General features: G+C 42.3%; 1 protein-coding gene across 3 annotated transcripts in view; it reads right to left on the bottom strand.

Moving 5' to 3' along the window:
* ZW10 (zw10 kinetochore protein) overlaps positions 1–19,754 on the bottom strand; it is a 99,995-nt gene that overhangs the window by 62,349 nt on the left and 17,892 nt on the right. The window contains exons 4-10 of one of the 3 annotated variants that reach the window (XM_085866328.1): positions 19,662–19,739; positions 15,369–15,525; positions 15,079–15,231; positions 10,991–11,146; positions 9,005–9,073; positions 7,683–7,898; positions 2,828–2,979 (exon numbers count right to left, since the gene is read on the bottom strand). In XM_085866328.1, the coding sequence (XP_085722454.1) occupies positions 2,828–2,979; positions 7,683–7,898; positions 9,005–9,073; positions 10,991–11,146; positions 15,079–15,231; positions 15,369–15,525; positions 19,662–19,739 (981 nt within the window). The remainder of the gene's footprint in view (positions 1–2,827; positions 2,980–7,682; positions 7,899–9,004; positions 9,074–10,990; positions 11,147–15,078; positions 15,232–15,368; positions 15,526–19,661; positions 19,740–19,754) is intronic. The other 2 variants (XM_085866334.1, XM_085866343.1) reach the window with 2 other exon arrangements.

Here is a 19,754-nt window from a genome sequence, read left to right as displayed (position 1 = left end):
CCTCATCCGATCTAATTGAAACTTGCCACGTATATTGCTGGGGACCTGAGTATGTGCCTTTTCAGGGTTTGCTATTAATCGGACAAGTGGTTCCCAAGTTATGGCCATTTATTTACCAAACCAATGACAGGACACGGTGATATGATGTCACAATTGACGTCACAATTCTTTTTTTTTTTTTTGCACGTACGGCCACGCACATACGGGCACGCACTAGTCCTTTTTAATTCAGAAAATAAAAATAAATGGCATTTACAAAATTATTGACACCCCAGATTTAATATTTGGTAGCACAACCTTTGGACAAAATAACTGCAGTCGAGCGCTTCTTGTAGCCATGAATGAGCTTCCAACACCTCTCTACTGGCAGTTTGGCCCACTCTTCTTGTGCAAGCTGCTCCAGTTGTCCCAGATTTGAAGGGTGCCTTCTCCCAACTGCTGTTTTCAGATCTCCCCACAGGTTTTCAATGGGATTTATATTGGGACTCATGACTGGCCACTTCAGAACAGTTGAGCGTTTTGTCTTGAACCATTCCTGGGTGCTTTTTGAAGTGTGTTTGGGGTGATTGTCCTGCTGCAAGACCCATGACCTTTGACAAGGATCCAGCTTTCTGACACTGGGTTGAACATTGCACTCCAAAATGCCTTGGTAATCTCCTGATTTCATAATGTCATGCACACATTCAATGCACCAAGTGTCAGAGGCAGCACAGCAACCCCAAAACATCACTGAACCTCCTCCATGTTTGACTGTAGGGAAGGTGTTCTTTTATTTGAAGGCTTCATTTTGTTCTCTGTAAACATAGAGATGTTGTGCTTTACCACAAAGCTCAAATTTGGTCTTATCTGTCCACAGGACATTCTCCCAGAAGGATTTTTGCTTGTTCAGGTGTGTTTAGGCAAACAAGTTGGGCTTTCTCATGTCTCTGTGTCTGTCTCTCAGCATTGGGGTCCTCCTGGGTCTCCAACCATAGAACCTCCTTTCATCCAGTTGGCGACAGATGGTGCGAGTTGAAACTCTCATACCTTGTGTCTGAAGGTCAGCTTGAATCTGTTTGGCAGTTGATCGAGGTGCTTTCTCCACCATTCGAACAATCCTTCGCTGCAATCTTCGATCAAGTTTTCTCTTGCGGCCACGTCCAGGGAGGTTGGTTACAGTGCCATGGGCCTTAAACTTCCTGATAACATTGCGTACGGTGGATACAGGAACATCAAGGTCTCTGAAGATGGACTTGTAGTCTTGAGATTGTCCGTGCTTGGCGACAATCTTGTATCTGACCTACTCAGACAATTCTCTGGTTTTCTTTCTTTTCTCCATGCTCATTGCGGTGCATACAGTGAGAGAAAACGGTATACACCACCAGAGATGAAGCTATAAAGATGTGGAGAAAGAAATGTAGAACGTGACGGGAAAGGTTGAATGAACATGCAAAAACAAAAACAATAAAAATGCGAAATTTTACTCCAATGAAATGAACATATCAAATGGCCATGGAGAAAAGACAAACATGAGAAAAAAGAAACATCTATCATGATAAATGTCAATGTGCGTCAGTCAAGTCAGTATGTGTCTCCTTCATAAGTCCAAAACCATGAAACCTAGCATGCATACTAACAGAACTCCAAGAGAGTGCATGAATGAAAACTGGGTGTTTGGGTAAATTTAAACACCACTTTTTGAATATAATTAATGACCATATTTAATTATCCTTTATCAAAGCATCATCCTTGGTCAACTTGCTCTCCCTTGCTGGTGTCTTAATTCACCATTTTTTTGGTATGCTCAACAAAGCCTCAACTTGAAACAGGCTGCAACGGTTTCTTAAAGATAAAGCACTCAAGAATGTTTTTTTTCACTTTCTTCACTCATATCAACGAATGACTCATCTTTAAACCTTAGAATCTTTTATAAACACCTGGAGACACCAGTGTCCTTGACTTTATTTAATTTCCGCACATACCATAACCTCTAAAATCTCTTCACCTGAGCCGAATGTCTGCATTATAATGTAGAATTGACCTTAGCAGCAGTTCCAACTGCTAAAAAAAAGTGCTCGTTTGTCCAATTCTGACATTGCTTGACATTCCGGGCATCGCCGAGTGGAGTGTTATAACTGATCGCTAATTGCTTGCCAAGCCAGCTGTTCCCTATCAACCGTTTTGTTGGAGTGCTGGCTTTGGGTTGTATTTAGTGGGTACTGTAGTCGGTAATTAAACTGACTCCAATCAGCCAATGCTGATTACCAAAAAACTGCCGATATCGGCAAAGCACAAATATATATCGCGCGCGTGTGTGTGTGTGTGTGTGTGTGTGTGTGTGTGTGTGTGTGTGTGTGTGTGTGTGTGTGTGTGTGTGTGTGTGTGTGTGTGTGTGTGTGTGTGTGTGTGTGTGTGTGTGTGCACTGCTCATAGAGTACAACATATTCTCTCTGTTAACTCCCCTCCTCTCACCTCTCTCTCTCTCTCTCCGTCCCATCCTCACTCTGTTCTCTCCTAAGAGTGTAGCACCCTCCTCCCACATCTCTCTCTCCCTGCCTCTGGACGGTGGTAATGCCCGGAAGGACCCTCCCCTCATGCTGCCTTCCCTTCCCCCACACCTCCTCGCTCTGTCCCCCCTCCCCCACCCCTCCTCTCTCTCTCCCCCATCCTCCTTCCCCCTCTTTTTCTCTATCCCCTCTCTTAGTTTTCCCATCAGCAAAGCGACAGGTAGTATTTGCTAGTATCAAATAAATAATTCATAAGGATAACAGTAGGCCTGAGGGAAGACCCTCAAGCAATGGAATAAAAGGAAAAAAAAAAGAAGTCAAGCAGTATATGTGTTGCTTACAGCAGAGTAGCTCGGAAGTTTTGAACTGTGAGCAGGAATGGCTGGGAGCAAACAGTATTTGATGACTGCATCACACAGGGGCAACCATAATGCATCACCCAACATCGCCACTGGATTCTTGCCCTGCCAATCCGCAGATGGTGGTGGCTCATCTTGTGAGGAACCCAAGGAAAAAAGTAAAAATAAAAACTTTAATATGGAGGAGAAGGCACTCATTGTTACAGTACATAACACTAACTTCTCTCCAACATAGTTAATAAAATCGTATCGTGTGTGTGTGTGTGTGTGTGTGTGTGTGTGTGTGTGTGTGTGTGTGTGTGTGTGTGTGTGTGTGTGTGTGTGTGTGTGTGTGTGTGTGTGTGTGTGTGTGTGCGCGCATTATACAACATGATGATAGTTCAAGGTTGATATGGACTTAATTACAAGGTGACTGATGAAGCCTCAAATATTTTCAAGGTATTCTGCTGCTACATGTACAAACGTGTGCTATCAATGTCGCAGAGCATTGATGCCATCTGTGTTGAAGTATGTGGAACAGGCACACAGCCATTTCAGGATACATGCTTTCTTCAACTTGCTGCTACTCAGATGTTATGAGCGGTCTCAAAGGATGAGAAATCACAATGTGAACAGACTTAATCTGCACGAGGACAAGGTGGGCAGTGGGAGTGATTGTCAACTTCATAATCTGTCTGCAAAAGTCATGGTCACATTTGCTGTGTGAGAATGAGAATATTTGCACAGTAAAGTCAGGACCTGAGAAAGCATGCATGGCTGCAGCCTGCATGTTGTTCGTCTCACTTCCGTCAATGGTTTTTCCACGTTCAAGCAACTCCACACAAACTGAACCATGAAGGTCCCGTATCGCTATTGCGATAAGCTTCCCAGCTGCACCTTGAATTTTTATGGTGGAGGGGACCAAGAATGTCTCCACTCCACGATGGCTCGTTTTGACAATGGCATAAAACAATGGACCCTCGAGGTTTCATCTGATGTTACAATCCTTTTCAAGAAATCATCTCCTTGTAGTTTTCCATGAGCTCTGTTGCAATGGCCACAATGCTGCCTTTTGATTAAGCATGTGGTCTTTTGCTATCCATCATTCGGTGACCTTCCTGAATTTGAAGTGAAAATTAAGGATTGCAGCTTGCCTCCACACTTCCAAATCTTCTGTCTTTCCCCAGAAAGTAATCTGGCAATTCTTCAAAATTTGTTGTTCAACACATTTGTTTGATTGAGTGAAAGCAGTCGGTTGCAAGTGAAAATACTCAAGCTCGTTCACCAATTCACAGCCAACTTGGAATGTGTTGCACGATTTAAACACACAACTATGTACATGAAAGACATGCAACACCAAATTGTGCAAACAGGCTCCTGTGAATACAAGTTGGTTTGACGTTCTCTCTGTTTCTATTTCCTTTCTTTCTCTTTCATATGTGCATTATATAGTACAAGTACATTGTAAATTATTGTATGCCAGGTTAGACATGACTGCCCAATTTTTAGCATATATTATTTTTACACATGCCACAACAAAAAGGCGAGAGGAAAAAAAAAAATAAACATAAACACACACTTTTTTTAAAATGAAAAACAGTTGTCACCTTTTTAAAGCAAAAAGAGACAAAAGATGTTCTTATCAAGATCTTATCAACATTCTCAAGGATTAAAAAAATAAAGAAAAAGAAAAAAAAAATCAGCCTCAGTCAATTGTGGGTCACAATTGAAAAGTAAAGACCTGTTATTTGGGACGACATCTGGAAATTGTTGGCTTGAATGATGTCGTCGATTAAAGTAACCAGAATGAAAAATGAACCATGACGGTCTAGCTCGAGCTCTCCAATGATAATAGCTGCCAATTGGAAAAAAAAAAAATGATAACTATGCAGCAACAGCACTTATCCTCGAGGATTTGGGCGACTGGAGAGAAATGTGGGTAGTTCACGTGACAATACCATTTTCCGAGACATTACAAAAACCCAGATGGTGATCAAGCATCATTTCCACTTTCCAAAATTGCTCCTGGTGGAGAGGTCTTCATCAAGACCTCCAACTTCCACTTAAATATGCAAGGATCTTCCACAATACAGGCATTCATTCTTTCAATGTTTGTGGATGTGACCTCAGCCACACCCCCTCCTCTGCATTCTTTCTGTACCCCAGACACCAATCAGTTTATTGTCATTCACGGTTACGATTTGAGCTGCATTACTCACAAGGAGTGCACAGTTTTTAGTGATGGAGCATCATCACCGAATTGTGCTGCTCGTCTGTGATAAATTCTGTAACGAGAGGCAAAATCTCCACCCTAGTGGCAGGATTTGCATTTTTCTCAATGTCTTCATACGGAGTTACCCATGTTCTACACTAAACTCTCCAAAAACTGCACATTCCTCCCCACAACCATCAAATATTTGTCTGCGAGATGTACTGCCCACCCAACATTGACTCCTCCATATACATTTATTTCTGCCAGCAGAGACAACTAATAGCCACCATCCATAGGAATTCATAGGAATGACCTAATCTGTGAGCATCCAAATCCAGACCTTCACTCATGGTATGTTCTGCCTTCTCAAATTGGTAATGACAAACTTTCCATCCAACATCTCCAGTTCCTCCTTTACCTCACTTGGCTCCTCTGACCATGTTCTTGCAAAAGTACAAATTCTTTTGGCTGTAGATAAAGAACCACATTTCCACAGAGTCTGGTTATTCGCTCAGTCTAACTGAGGGGATAACCAGCCAAATTGCAGTCACTATCTGGTAGTGACCATAATCTGCCCTCTCACAAAAGGATGTTTTCAATATTTTCTGTAACCGATATCAACTCTGCCCAAAAAAGCTTTAAATCAAACTCTCTTATGCATAGGTTTATTCCATCTTCTCGGCTCTGGGACACAGAGTCCTGTGGTGAGGGAGGGACTCAAACAGCTTGCCTTCTCATCATGGAAAGCTAAACCGACTGAGGAAAAACTTAATTCATTTCAGAAGGGTCGCAATGAATGTGTCCATCCTCAGGCAAGCCAGATAATATCTGGCAAACCTTAACCAATCTCCATCTTCAACATCCTGGTGACACTTTGTTAGGTCTGTCTCTCTCTCTCTCTCTCTCTTGTATGTGCTCCCCCTCAATCCTATATCTCACCTCAAATGGTGATTTGGAAAGCTAAACAATATCTCAAACAAATGTGAAAAACATCGTAGCATGCGGATGTAGTAGTATAATCAGGTTCAAAATAACAGCGGATTCCACTCACAAGGCTTGCATCAAAATCTCGTGCACCAAATTCACCATTCTCTCTCCCCACCTTATGCCCTCATACATAATGTCTCCTGGACACTGACTTTTCAGCCAAGAACAGAGGAAGTTATGGCCAGCATGTACTCTGCTTCAGCAACAAACCCAGAAGGTATCAGTAAATCATCAAATCCTGCTCTATTTTTTTGTTCTCCAGGAATGAAGGTTCATGTTAGAGCTGTCACACACCAAAAATCACACACTCACATGCAGAGAGAGAAAGAGAGACACAGCGAGACAACACAGGACTTGACAGACAAACAGTCGTTGACCTGATGGTGAGGCACGGAAATTTGAAAAGTTTCTTCCCAGAACACAATGGGTGCTGGTAGCGCCATCCATTGGCGGAACTTTTCTCTCCGCGGTAAGCAAGCCACTTCATGGAGAAATCACACTTCCCATCCCTCAACGGATGCCAACCGACGGGGTTTGGCTGTGCTCTACCCTCTAAATGGTGAGAGCCAAGTGAGGAAGCAACACATACCAATTTTAAAGTCTTTGGTAGGACTCAGCTTCGAACCGCTGAGCTCCCAGACTCGGGAGCAGTTGCTCAAACCACAATGCCATGAAGTCTAGTCCTCTATCTGCATACTTCAGCCTGTGCTCCTTTTGTCACCTACCATCTCCTTGGAAGACAACCAACAGCCCTCAAATACACAAGATCCTTTCAAATACACGAAGGTCATCATATTTCCAATTAAAAGCGAAGTAATAGAATCAATCATCGCAGCTGACAAAATCTTTCCTTCCCTTAAACGGCCTGATCTGTAACCATCAGTTTAGATTCTGTCCCGGCCACTAAACATTGGATATTCTGCTGCTTCTCTCTTTTAGCAATTGATGGAGGTCCCAAATATAAAGCAATATATGCATGTCCCTGGACGCATCTCACGTATTTGACTAAAGCTTTTCTGCCTGTGGAATAAAAAGCCACCTTCTTTGGTTTTATTTATTTCCTCCATTTGTGCAAATCCAGTTCACATTTCCTCCATTTGTCAGCACATTGGTCTCAATGCAATTCTCCAGTAGAAGCAGGAGTGGCCACAATGCTGCATTTTGAGTCCAATTGTTTCTAGTGTACATTCATGACCTCTCCGATGCTCTGGAAAACCATGCTTTTCTCTTCGCAGAGGACTCCAAAGTATACTGCAAGATCCCACATGCCACCAACAGGCCAGCAGCAGTGGCTTCCCTCTTTGAGCTGGAAAGGTTCAGATTTTGAACATACACTTGGAATGTGTCTTTCATATCAGAGACATCACAAATTCTCATTGTTTCTTCAGAGGATCAAACAAACCCACCTATTTCAATAATTCAAACCTGGAAGAAGTTCACTCTCAAGCTTCTGGACCACACCATCAGGGTTGGTCCCTCCGAGGCCGATAGTGACGAAGTTCAGACAATCCATTATTTCATTTTATATTTTTTAAACTAGTTATTTAGAAGCGAAGTTTTCCCATAGATGCTCCCTCAGAGTTGAAAAATCACAAGTAGTGGTATTCCAGAGCATAAAGATATCGTATTCCAAATTAATGAAGTTGTATTCCAACTAACCAAGTATATTTTCATGGACAAAAGCAAGTAAGGCCTTCAACTTTGAAAACACTCTCTCCACTTTGTCCCCTGGGCTCTCTTCATCGCCTTGATCTTCTTGTGCACCATCTTTGGAGACGAGTTGGAAGATGCGAGACCCTTTTGCTTTTCTGATGTCAACAGCCAGCTCAGGAAAGCGAAGTAGTGGTTCCAGCAAACCCTTAAGCAAGTGAGAAGCTAGGGGTGGACAGGGATCAAAAAAGAAAGAGAGAGGAGAGAGGAGAGAGGAGAGAGGAGAGAGGAGAGAGGAGAGAGGAGAGAGGAGAGAGGAGAGAGGAGAGAGGAGAGAGGAGAGAGGAGAGAGGAGAGAGGAGAGAGGAGAGAGGAGAGAGGAGAGAGGAGAGAGGAGAGAGGAGGGAGGAGAGAGGAGAGAGGAGGGAGGAGAGAGACGAGGAGGAGAGAGGAGAGAGGAGAGAGACGTGGAGGAGAGAGGAGAGAGGAGAGAGGAGAGAGGAGAGAGGAGAGAGGAGAGAGGAGAGAGGAGAGAGGAGAGAGGAGAGAGGAGAGAGGAGAGAGGAGAGAGGAGAGAGGAGAGAGGAGAGAGAGAGAGAGAGAGAGAGAGAGAGAGAGAGATATTCAGACAAATGGAGATGTTTAAGATCTCTTCTACTTCATCATAATAAACAAAGTGGTTTTTTTTGGTGTACACTGTCGAGGCTCGTATGAGAGCTAACACACAGAACATACAAGAGGAGCAGTTCACGTGAACAGACAAGAGTGGCGAGAGAGGGAAGGAAAAAAGTGTGGTACAGAGACATGAGGAGATCAGTGGAAGGGAGAGGGATGAGGCGGAGTACACAGGGTAAACAAGATGGACATGACAGGGACTTTCAGGAAGGAAAGCAGGGAATTGGAAGGAGGTGGGTTTGGGGTGGATTAGTAGGGGTAGAAAAGATCGTGGTTTTGGATCAGGGAAGATCAGGAATGGTGGTGAACACCTGTTATGAAGACCTGGAGGGAAGAGTGGGATTGAAGAGGGTGTGGGAGTTTTCTCCAAAGGTGGGGAAAAAAAGAGGAATGAACGAGTGAAGGTAAGCAGTGATTAAACCTGTCCAATTAATGTTAATTAAAACTCTCCAATCACTCTCCTGATTAAACATAAATAATGTCGTATCCATCATTTTTCTGAAAACCTGATTTAAACATTTGGTCGATTTCATCCATTGTAGGAACCAATTGATGTTTCTCTCAAATGTTCTCAGCAATATTTGAAAATAGGTTGGTGTACTGGGAGCCATTTTTTGTTTTGTGTACATAGTCAAGGCTCATGGAAGAGCAAATACATTGATGGGTTTTGAGGATTGGAGTGATGCGATAAAACTGACGAGCTTGGCTGTAACGTTCCAAGTAAGCTGCAAGAGAGAGAGAGAGAGAGAGAGAGAGAGAGAGAGAGAGAGAGAGAGAGAGAGAGAGAGAGAGAGAGAGAGAGAGAGAGAGAGATAGAGAGAGATAGAGATAGAGAAAGAGAAAAGAAAAAGAGATAGAGATAGAGATAGAGATAGAGAGAGAGATAGAGATAGAGAAAGAGAAAGAGATAGAGATAGAGAGAGAGAGAGAAAAAGAGAAAGAGAAAAAGAGATAGAGATAGAGATAGAGATAGAGATAGAGATAGAGATAGAGATAGAGATAGAGATAGAGATAGAGATAGAGATAGAGATAGAGATAGAGATAGAGATAGAGATAGAGATAGAGATAGAGATAGAGATAGAGATAGAGATAGAGATAGAGATAGAGATAGAGATAGAGATAGAGATAGAGATAGAGATAGAGATAGAGATAGAGATAGAGAAAGAGATAGAGAAAGAGAGAGAGAGAGCATGAAAAAAAGTTTCAGCAGTCCTTTGATCACGGCATGAGTAGATTTTAGCAGTATTGTGCAGATTTAACGGCTTTAAGCAATGTGCGTAAAATAGGAAAAAATTAGGTCCATCGTGACATATTTACAGCACGGCGACATCGCGCTGTTATATAATTGGCTATTCTGTCCTGTGTCTTCTGTCACACTTATTGTTGGGTATGATGTGGACGGAGATTGCCGGGTGGATTGTGGGCGGGGTTAATGCGGAAGAGCGACGTTTTTTTGTGCTGAATCGTTTTCTGTGTGACGCCGGAAGTTGATTTTCTGAGCAGGAAGTGATAATCTTCCTGTTCCGTTAGTTGTTGATTTTTCATTGTTTTTCACCAGAATTGTTTTTAAAACGTCTTGTGGAAGTGATTTCTTCCTCTTTTTTGGTGACAGAAGTGATTATTACAACGCAGCGACATCACGCTGTTCTACAATTGGCTATTCTGTCCTGTGTCTTCTGTCACACTTATGGCCGCGTACGTCCCTTTGATCTGAGGGCGATAAATAGAAATTTTTCCAACGTCACAACTCTTCCCATAATGCATGGAAATTCACCGTGTCTACATTTAAATTTTATAACTGCAAAATTGTTTCATCATTCTTAACCGAGACTTTTACTGCCCCCAGCCGCGCGAAATCGAAGTATTCGCTTCTTGTTGAAAATGTAAAAGGAGAGATGAGGTGGTGATCCCCGAGTTTCACCATCCTGGGTTGATGTTTGAGGACACACGAGGACAATGCTTGTCAGTTTTAGCAACAGAGTTTTAGAAAGTCCACGGACATCCATGACCGATTTTCAGAGACACAGGAATTCAGAGTTGCAGAAGAAAGCACTTCATTAGGTTCAGTGGACAAGTAAGTTAGTGGATCCACATAGCAATGAAAGCAGATATTGAAATTCTGTAAAATAGTTGCAAATGGATGCAAATAAGAAAAAACAAACAAACAACAACAACAACAACAACAACAAACAGTGGACCAGGGTTTATTATTTTCACTAATGGCAGGTGATATATTTACTTCTCAGTGCTTGCTTGATAGATTGTGTTTCATAAATTATTATTTTGGTGCTCGTATACCAAGATATTACAAAAGGTCATTCCATTGTGACTGGCCAAAGAAAATGCTGTTCATGAGGATGAATTTGGTGTGCAGCATGTTTGACTAAACTCCTGGATTATACTCACAGATTGGGTCATTGCCATGGAGGTTTGATACCTAGACTAAACTCTATTTCTCCCAAAGCGTATTTAATGGCTGGTAAGAGGATAGAAAAATAACAGAATCTAGAAGCTAAAATAAGAAATATGATGTCAACAGCAGATTTTAATTTGTGATGTTAAACAAACAGAGCAGGGAAGCAAACATGATAAAAAAAAAAGGCAAGGTATTAATGTGGAGAGGGAATGTTGTCAAATTTTACCAAACATCTTCATCTTCCTGTCCATCAGGCCAAGCAATACATATGCACGCAGAAGATCCATTGTGGAATGTTCTGAAGGGCAGGTCGAGCCGTGAGCCAAGGAAACCACACACAGAGATAATCCAGTCTTTGTGCTGCTTGAAACTTCCTCATGATCTAAGAAATAATAATAATAATGACAAAGGAAATGAGATAATGCTGTGAAATGACAGGCCATTCAGATATTCAGCCAATTTAGCTACAGCAAGTTGTACTGGCGCATGGGTCATTAGTAAAGGTATATATATATATATATATATATATATATATATATATATATATATATATATATATATATATATATATATATATATATATATATACATACACATATACATATATATATATACACACACACACACACACACACACACACACACACACACACACACACACACACACACACACACACACACACACACACACACACACACACACACACACACACACACACACACACACACACACACACACTATTGTCCTCTACAAAGTCAAGGGTAATTTTCAAATTACAAGCACTTAAAATCCCTCAAAACCTGTCAATTCAATTCAACACTTTATAGCATCTTGAATGCAGTTATCATACGGATCCTTTCAGATCCAGCACACAGAATCATGTCGTGAGGCAGTTGCCTTCAAACAACTTGCCTTCTCTTGCCAGAAGGCAAATTTGATCAAAAGCAATATCAGTGCATTTCCAAAAGCTCGCAACAAGTGTGTGTCCAGTCTCAGGAGAGACAGAAAAAAAAAAATCTGTCCAACCTCAACAATGAACTTTCAAATTGCTCTCCTTTCTCTAAAACCTGGTGGCACCTTGTTAAGTCTGTCTCTGGAATATGCTCCCCTTCCATCCTTTTCCTCACTTCAAATGGCACCACTGTCAACTCTGCTCATGAGAAGGCTGAATGGCTCAATTCTGTGTTTGCTTCAAAATCTTGCGTCCCTAACCCCTTCCTCCAGAGTGCAATTTGTAATTTCTGGGGGGGGGGGGATAAAATTGACAGACATCATGGGATTTTTTCTTGTTTTGTTTTTACTGACTGACACCTTACACAAGCTATACATAACAAGAGCGACATAAAGCTGTAAAGTCGCATTACAATTAAAAAAATAGCCCCATAGTGGACTGACAGATATTTTCCCAACAGGCGGGGTGAAATTGAGGGATTTTGGGGAAGAGGCCATGCCCCCCCCCCTTCCTGATGTGGTACGGTCACGGGGAGCACAACTTAAGTTAATGGCATGGTCCTTATGTTTCATGAAGAGTTTGATCTTCATCTGGCCGTGGGTTTCCAAGAAGATTTTAAAATAAATTACCTGCATTTGAAGCGAAACCCCCCTTTCATCCCGTTTGGGTGGGTGGATCCAGATGGGTAGCACGACCTATGAAACATTACTGTTCTGATGCATCATATCAAATTTGGTCTGCATCGCTCAGGTTGTTGCGGAGAAGATGATTTTTAACCCCCTTTTTAACCCCCTTTAAGGGGCCTGTGAACCCCCTTACAGGGTAGATATGGCCATGAGGAGCACAAACCCATGAGCCTTACTGTTCTGATGCAACGTATCAAATTTGGTCAATATCAAACGAGTAGTTTGTGAGAAGATGTCTAAGTCAAATGATAATGGACGTACGTATGTACGTACGGATGGACACGGACCCACCACTCGATGAGCTTATTCCAGAGAAACAACATAAAAATATTGCCAATACAATTCTGTGTCCATCTTTCCTAGTTGTACCCAACTGCTCCTGAATTATGTATTTTTCACTTGAAAAGGGAGAAAATTTTCTTGACTGACTCTGCAACTGAGCCGGATGGCACCAGCTCACGTATCCTAAAAATCTGCTCTGCTACTCTTGCAATTCCTCTCTCCGCTCTTTCCACCCTGTCATTTACCATAGGTCATCTTCCATCTGCGTCGAAACCAGCCAACATCACAGCATTACTTAAAAAGTTGCAAAACCAGATCCCTTTAACGACAGTGCAATTAGGTTACTTCTAATCATCATTGAGGTCAAGGAATCCATCATCACAGTTGAAATATAATCCTTCCTTTTCTCCAACAGCCTCATGTCAGACCATCAATTCAGATTCAGAACTGGTCACTCTACCTTGGACATGCTGCTTCTACTATCCCAAAAATGGTGGAGGTCCTCAATGGCAGACACGAGATCAGGGCCGTCTCTCTGGACATATTTCAAGCTTTCGATAGTCTGGCATCCTGCCTTGCTCTCCAAACTGACTGCCTATGCAATCCAAGGCTAATTCTACTCTTGGATTACTGACTTCCCCCCTCTTGCAGTAAAAGTATGGCTCTCAACAGAACCCTTTCATCTCCTCTCCCTGTAAAGGCTGAAGTTCCCGAAGACAGAGTGCGAGGCCCCCTGTTACTCCTAATATTCATCAACAATCTCTCAGACTCTCTGGAAAATCCTCTTTATCTCTTTTCTGATGACTCCACCCTCTACTGTGACATCTTTCATAATTCTGAGACAGGCAGCAGCCTCTCCCCTCTCCTGAGACCTTGATAAAAAAAAAAAATCACAAACAGGTCAAACACAATTTTGCTTATGTATCCATATTGTCCAACCTTCGCATTCTCCCTTGCCCCTCATTGTTTCTAGCATCCCTTGTTTGTCCGTCTCCGTCTACTTTCAGAAAATATAAATAAATGAAAAAAAAGCAAATGCAGGTGAGCGGCCCGAGACAATGAGAAAACATGGTTCGCTATAGCTTACATTGTGTATCTGTACTATCTGTACACACACACACACACACACACACACACACACACACACACACACACACACACACACACACACACACACACACACACACACACACACACACACACACACACACACACACACACACACACACACACACACACAGCCACACCTTTTAATTCACAAACTCCAAACTCTGGGTCTCACTACCTGCCATGATCTTTCCTGGGAAAGCCACATTTCTAAGCTGGCCTCTAAAGCCAGTCGCCGACTGAACATCCTCTTTCGTGAAAAGTGCTTCCTCAGCACACCTGAGCTCTAAACCACCTACAAAGCTTTCATCTGCAGCTTGATGGAGTACTGCTCTCCCATCTGGTCTGGTGTTCCTGCCTCACACCTAGCTCAGCTTCATACTGTGGAAACCAAGGCATTTAGGATCATTGATACGTCACGTGAAATGTGTCGTTGGATCTCTCACTCTCTCACCGCAGGCAGGTCGGTGGTCTTTCTGTATTCTACAGACTCCTCTCTGGCCATGCACCCTCTGTCTGTCTGTGTTCTGCCCCCACTCCCCCAATATCTCTGCAGGGCACTCAATGCCCACCAGCAACCCCCTTCAGGTGAAAGTGGCAAAATCAAGAATTACTGCTCACCTTCATGCTTTGATTCCTCTTTTTCCCCACCTCTGGAACCAGCTCCCACACTCTCGTCAATCCCACTCTTCCCTACCAGTCTTTAAAACAGCTGTTCACCACCATCTCATATCTTCCCCCATCCAAAACCATGATCTTTTCTACCCCCATTAATCTACCCCAAGCCCATGTCTTTCAAATTCCCTGCTATCCTTCCTGAAAGTCACTGTTGTGTCCATTTTGTTTATCCAGTCTACCCCGCCCAATCCCTCTCTGTTCCCGACTGTTGTTGTGCTTCCCTCTCCCACCCCCTTGTCTCCTGCTCCCTTTGTTATGCGTTCTGTGTGTTAGCTCTTATACGAGCCTCGACAAAGTATACAAAAATACTGTTCGTTATCCTGAGGTATTCGGTGCTCATTGTATTGTGACTGGTAAAAGAAAGTGCTGTTCATGAGAACAAATTTGTTGTCCAGCATGACTGTTATACCACCTTCAAACTGTAATTCTCCCAAAGTGCATCAATGGCCGGTAAGAGGATAGAAAATAAATAACTGATTCCATAACCTAAGATAAGAAAACTGAGGTCAACAGTAGATAAATGTGTTTAGTTTAACAATCAGAGCAGGGAAGCGACATTTTCAAAAGGCACGCCATTAATGTGGGAATGTAACGACGTTCAATTATACCAAATATCTTCGTCTTCCTGTCCATCAGGCCAAGTAATGTGCATGAATGCAGATCCGATGTGGGAGGTTTTGAAGGGCAGGCTGAGCTGCTACTCATGGAAGTCATGCAAACAGTTAATTCAGTCTTTTGACTGCTTGAAACGTCCTCACAATCTAAGGAAAACGAAAAAGAAAATGAGATCATTCGATGAAATGATGGGAAAATTGTTCATTCGGATATACAATCGATTTCGCCGTAGCAGGTTGTATTGGCTCACAGTTCAGTAGTAAAGGTGTCAATAGAATGTCACCTTTGCCTGGCAGGTTCCAGATGACTGTGCTGGCCCAAGCGACATCCAGATGGTGTGCAACATTTTCTCGCTGAGTGTGGAGCTTCTCATGTAGTGGACGCAGAACACTAAGTTCTGCACCGCCACGTTCTTGCACTTTGGACAGTGCGGTCTCACCCTAGGACACAACACACTAACAGTCCATAGGCTAGAGTGGGAAAATTGGCTTCCAGTCCTCATTTGGAGGGACCGGCTGAAATCAATAGGAATTTATTCTACCAGCAAAGAATCCCCCCTTACGGACTGGTTAATTCCCCCACAATTGGCATATTTTAGTATGACTTGCAATACCCCCTCTCACTGAGAACAGTGCTATGCCATACATATTTACTTAGAGAGAACTGGGGTGCTCCCCCACCCCAGAGACTAAGAATTGTTTTGACGGCCCAAAACCTTCCCGTGCACACTATGTCTACAACGACCAGTTTTCAACTTGTTCTGTTCGGCAGTTCAGGAGTTGATAGAAGTCAAGCAAACACACAAAGGACACTTCCCAAAATACAAAATTCGATTGAAATTAAGTAATTCCTCGATCATCGACTGACATCCGTTGGCAGAAACACAGCAAACAGAGTGAACCAATTGCGCTTCGCACACGGGCTAACTAGAGAGTTCATAGAACACCTTACCCCACACAGTCTTCAGAAAACGGTCATGGGAAGGGACTTTTAAACTCTCATTCTCCAATGATCATCACATGCTCAAAGATCTTACACCATTACATTTGAATGATGAAGATAGAATGGAGCGCCTCTTCCAGGTTCCAAATGGTGAGTACCAGCTGTGATTGTGAAGCAGCACTCTGAGCCACGTTCACACATTATTCGCACATAGAGAAACAGGTGACACTTAACGCCGTAACCATCGTCATTAACACAAAAGAACTAGTGTAGCCAATGAGGGTGCTACCCTCAATCGGTCTTTTGTTAAACTGATAACGCTACCAATGAGACCAGTGACTATTGAGACCAGTGAATAGATAAAGCTATTCAGCAGACGTTCAGCCTCCGGCAAGTGACGCTGCATGTTCCATAGAGCTGTGTCAGAGAGACAGAGCAGTCACCTACAGTTCTTCCAGTTACCCCATACGTAGCCGTAACTCGCACTCAAAGTGGTCATATCAGTCTTCAATCAGAGACACTCGACTTGTGATGAAATGTAAATTTTTCCCTTTCCAAGTCCTAATGTTTGCTTGCACTGAGTTGTTGCAGTTTGTTTCATTACTCATTTGATTTGATTTGTTACAGTTTGATTTAAGGGTTGGACTTTGCAAACAATCAAGCTTCTCTTTCTTTTCCTGCATTGGTTTGAGTTCCATACAACAGTATTTGCTCGTATAACAATAACTTGGTCATTGCGCTTTTCCATCTTTTAATGTACTTTTGGAAAGGTCGGCAATTTGGAAGAGACCCCACAATACTCCCCTCTCCCGAAATCTGTAAAATAGGGAAAATTCGATAGAAAGCTAATACCCAGCAATGTTCATCATAGGTTTTGATGTCAGTACATACTAAACTGGAAGAGCACTCGGTAGAGTGTGTACCTCCGCCACGCAATGCCTGATCCAGTAGAATATATAGGGCCCAATAAAAAAAAAAATTAATATCATGCTACATATCGTTTTTGGGCCCATCTCTCAATGGAGAAGAATCACATTGAATATTGAAAAAAATTATTGTATCCGGATCTGGATTCGGATATTCACCAAAATCAAACCAATTTGTTCTTGTCACACACCCAACCTGTCCACAAAATTTCATCTGAATCCATGCACAACTTTTTGAGATATTCTGCACAGAAACAAACAAACAAAGACAACAGACAAACAAAACAAACAAGGAAGTTGCCATGCAGAGCACGATACTTGCGAAATCCCAAAAAACAAATTTGACCGTAAAAATAATTGGTGATTGAATACAATGACAAAACATGCAGCTCCTCTTCAAATTTTAAGTGAATCAGATGACAACTGACAATTTTAGAAATCTGACGTATGTCGATTTTTTGGCCTATGTTGACCTCAAAAATAATTGGTGGTTGAATTCAGTGACCTAAAATATATATCCTCTTCAAATTTCAAGTCAATCGGATGAAAATTGAGGATTATAGAAATCTTACCCAAGTTGTTGACCTTTGGCCTATGTTGACCTCAAAAATAATTGGTGGTTGAATTCAGTGACCTGATATGTAAATCCTGTTACAATTTCTAGTCAATCGGATGAAAATTGAGGATTTTGGAAATTTGACAAAGTTGTTGACCTTTGACCTTTTGACCTCAAAAAACAATCGGCTTCTTGCTTATGACGAACTCTACCATGTGGTGAGGTTTTGTGAAGATCGGCTTAAAATTGTGACCTGTAAGGCGATTGACATACAAATAAACAGACAAAAAGAAAGAATAACGCACAAGACCAACCAATATGCTTGAAAAATATTCGATTTTCACAGGTAACAAACAGACAGACAGACAGAGAGGGTGAAAGCATCACATCCTTCCACCTTCGGTAGTGGAGGTAATGATTTTTACCTCCGCCACTGAAGATGGATGGAGGTTATGTTTTCACCCGTCTGTCTGTCTGTCTGTCTGTCTGTCTGTCTGTTGGGCCGCCGAAATAGGTGACCCTTATTGTCAGTAATTCTGTCTGTTTGTTTGGATGTTTGATCATTTGTCATCAGCATAATTGGGAGTAAACGTGGGCGGATTTTGACCAAACTCGGGTGGTAGGTACATCTTATGACCTCGTGCTTTGGAAATTGTGATGGTTGCTAGGGACGCTTTGGTTCCCTAGCAACAACCGAAAAACATTCAAAATCGGTACCGTTCACGTGAAATCAATTCCGAAAGCCATTATCCCACGTAGGGTTATGAAATTTGGAACGAATGATCTACAGGTGATGCTCTATCAAATATATTCCGTTTTTTTGTGATATATGGAATACTTTACCCGCAGAGCCCCCTACAATTAGGGTATGCGCGAAAATTGAAGGCCCCCTAGCGACCAGGTGAGTGCATCTATACGAATGAAACTTTGCAGGTTCATGGTACTCAATGAGTACTACAACTTTTCCTCAGGACATATTGACTGATTTCGCTTAGGTCAGGGGTCAAAGGTCAATTAGTGCAAAATTGATAATATGCGAGAGCTGGAGGTGCCTTCGCGCCAAATGCTACTCCTCCTAGGGTTATGGTCGGATGGTCATGAAAATTCACACTAATCGTCTGGAATAGATTGTGCACAAACGATCGAGCCGGATTTTCGATTTAGATCTTTGTTCACCCCACAGCACCCCCTCGAACTTTGGGGATTTCCGATTTCAAACCGCATTTTCGGTACTTTTCATTCAAATGGATACCGAGTAGTTCTCAGTAGATGGAACTGGATGAGATTTGATACGCATAATCTTAAGGTGATTCCCTATCCGCTATATGACATCCATTTTGCTCTATATCTTTCAGTATAGTTCCCATGCTCGGCGACCCATTGCCGCCTACCGGCTTGTCTCTCTGCTTGTTTGTTTGTGAACAGGATATCTCAAAAAGTTGTGGAAGGATTCGGACGAAATTTGGTGGAGAGCTTGGGTATGTGACACGGACCAAATGATTAGATTTTGGTGAAGGTACAATTACGGATCTGGATCTGACAAATATTTAGTGATTTTTCAACATTGAGAGAGAGGGCCAAAAACGACATATAGTAAGATTTCTGAAAAAATGGTGGACGATTCAGACGAAACTTCGTGGGCAGGTTGGGTATGTAACGAGGAATAATTGATTTGATTTTTGTGAAGATCTGAACCTGGATCCGGATCCGAGAAATTTTTCAGTGATTCTTCACCATTGAGTGATTGGGTCAAAAATGACATATAGCACAATATCTCAAAAAGTTATGGATGGATACGGACAAAAATTGATGGACGAGTTGGTTAGGTGACAAGAAGAAGCGGATGAAATTTTAGTTCAGGTCCGAATCCAGATCCGACTAATCAGTGCGATAAAAACGTAAACTAATCAGCCTGGTGGAGGTATACACTCCACCGAGTCGCTGTTCAAGTTTTAAAAGTGATTTTACCCAGTTCCTCAAGATGAGGAGTGAATTTGTGTCAGCTGATATGCCACAAATCACACCTTGCTGTCCCATGTCGCAAATCTCTCCCGACTTACTTCTTACCACCTGCCATATCCGACATAATCTTTGACTTTTCAAAACAACTGAACATTATAACCACTCATGGAAAACTGTATGAAATTCTTACCGACAATAAGTGTTTAATTGCTTCTACGTAATGTGCAGCACCCAAAGCGTCTTGACTGCTTTCCAATGCGTGATCAACCTGCACGCATACACG

This window comes from Eptatretus burgeri, chromosome 2, assembly GCF_056783735.1.
Source record: "Eptatretus burgeri isolate ZD-2024b chromosome 2, Ebu_testis_v1, whole genome shotgun sequence".
Taxonomy (NCBI): Eukaryota; Metazoa; Chordata; class Myxini; order Myxiniformes; family Myxinidae; genus Eptatretus; species Eptatretus burgeri.
Note: the sequence above shows the minus strand (reverse complement) of the source record. Positions and strands in the feature narration are given on the sequence as shown.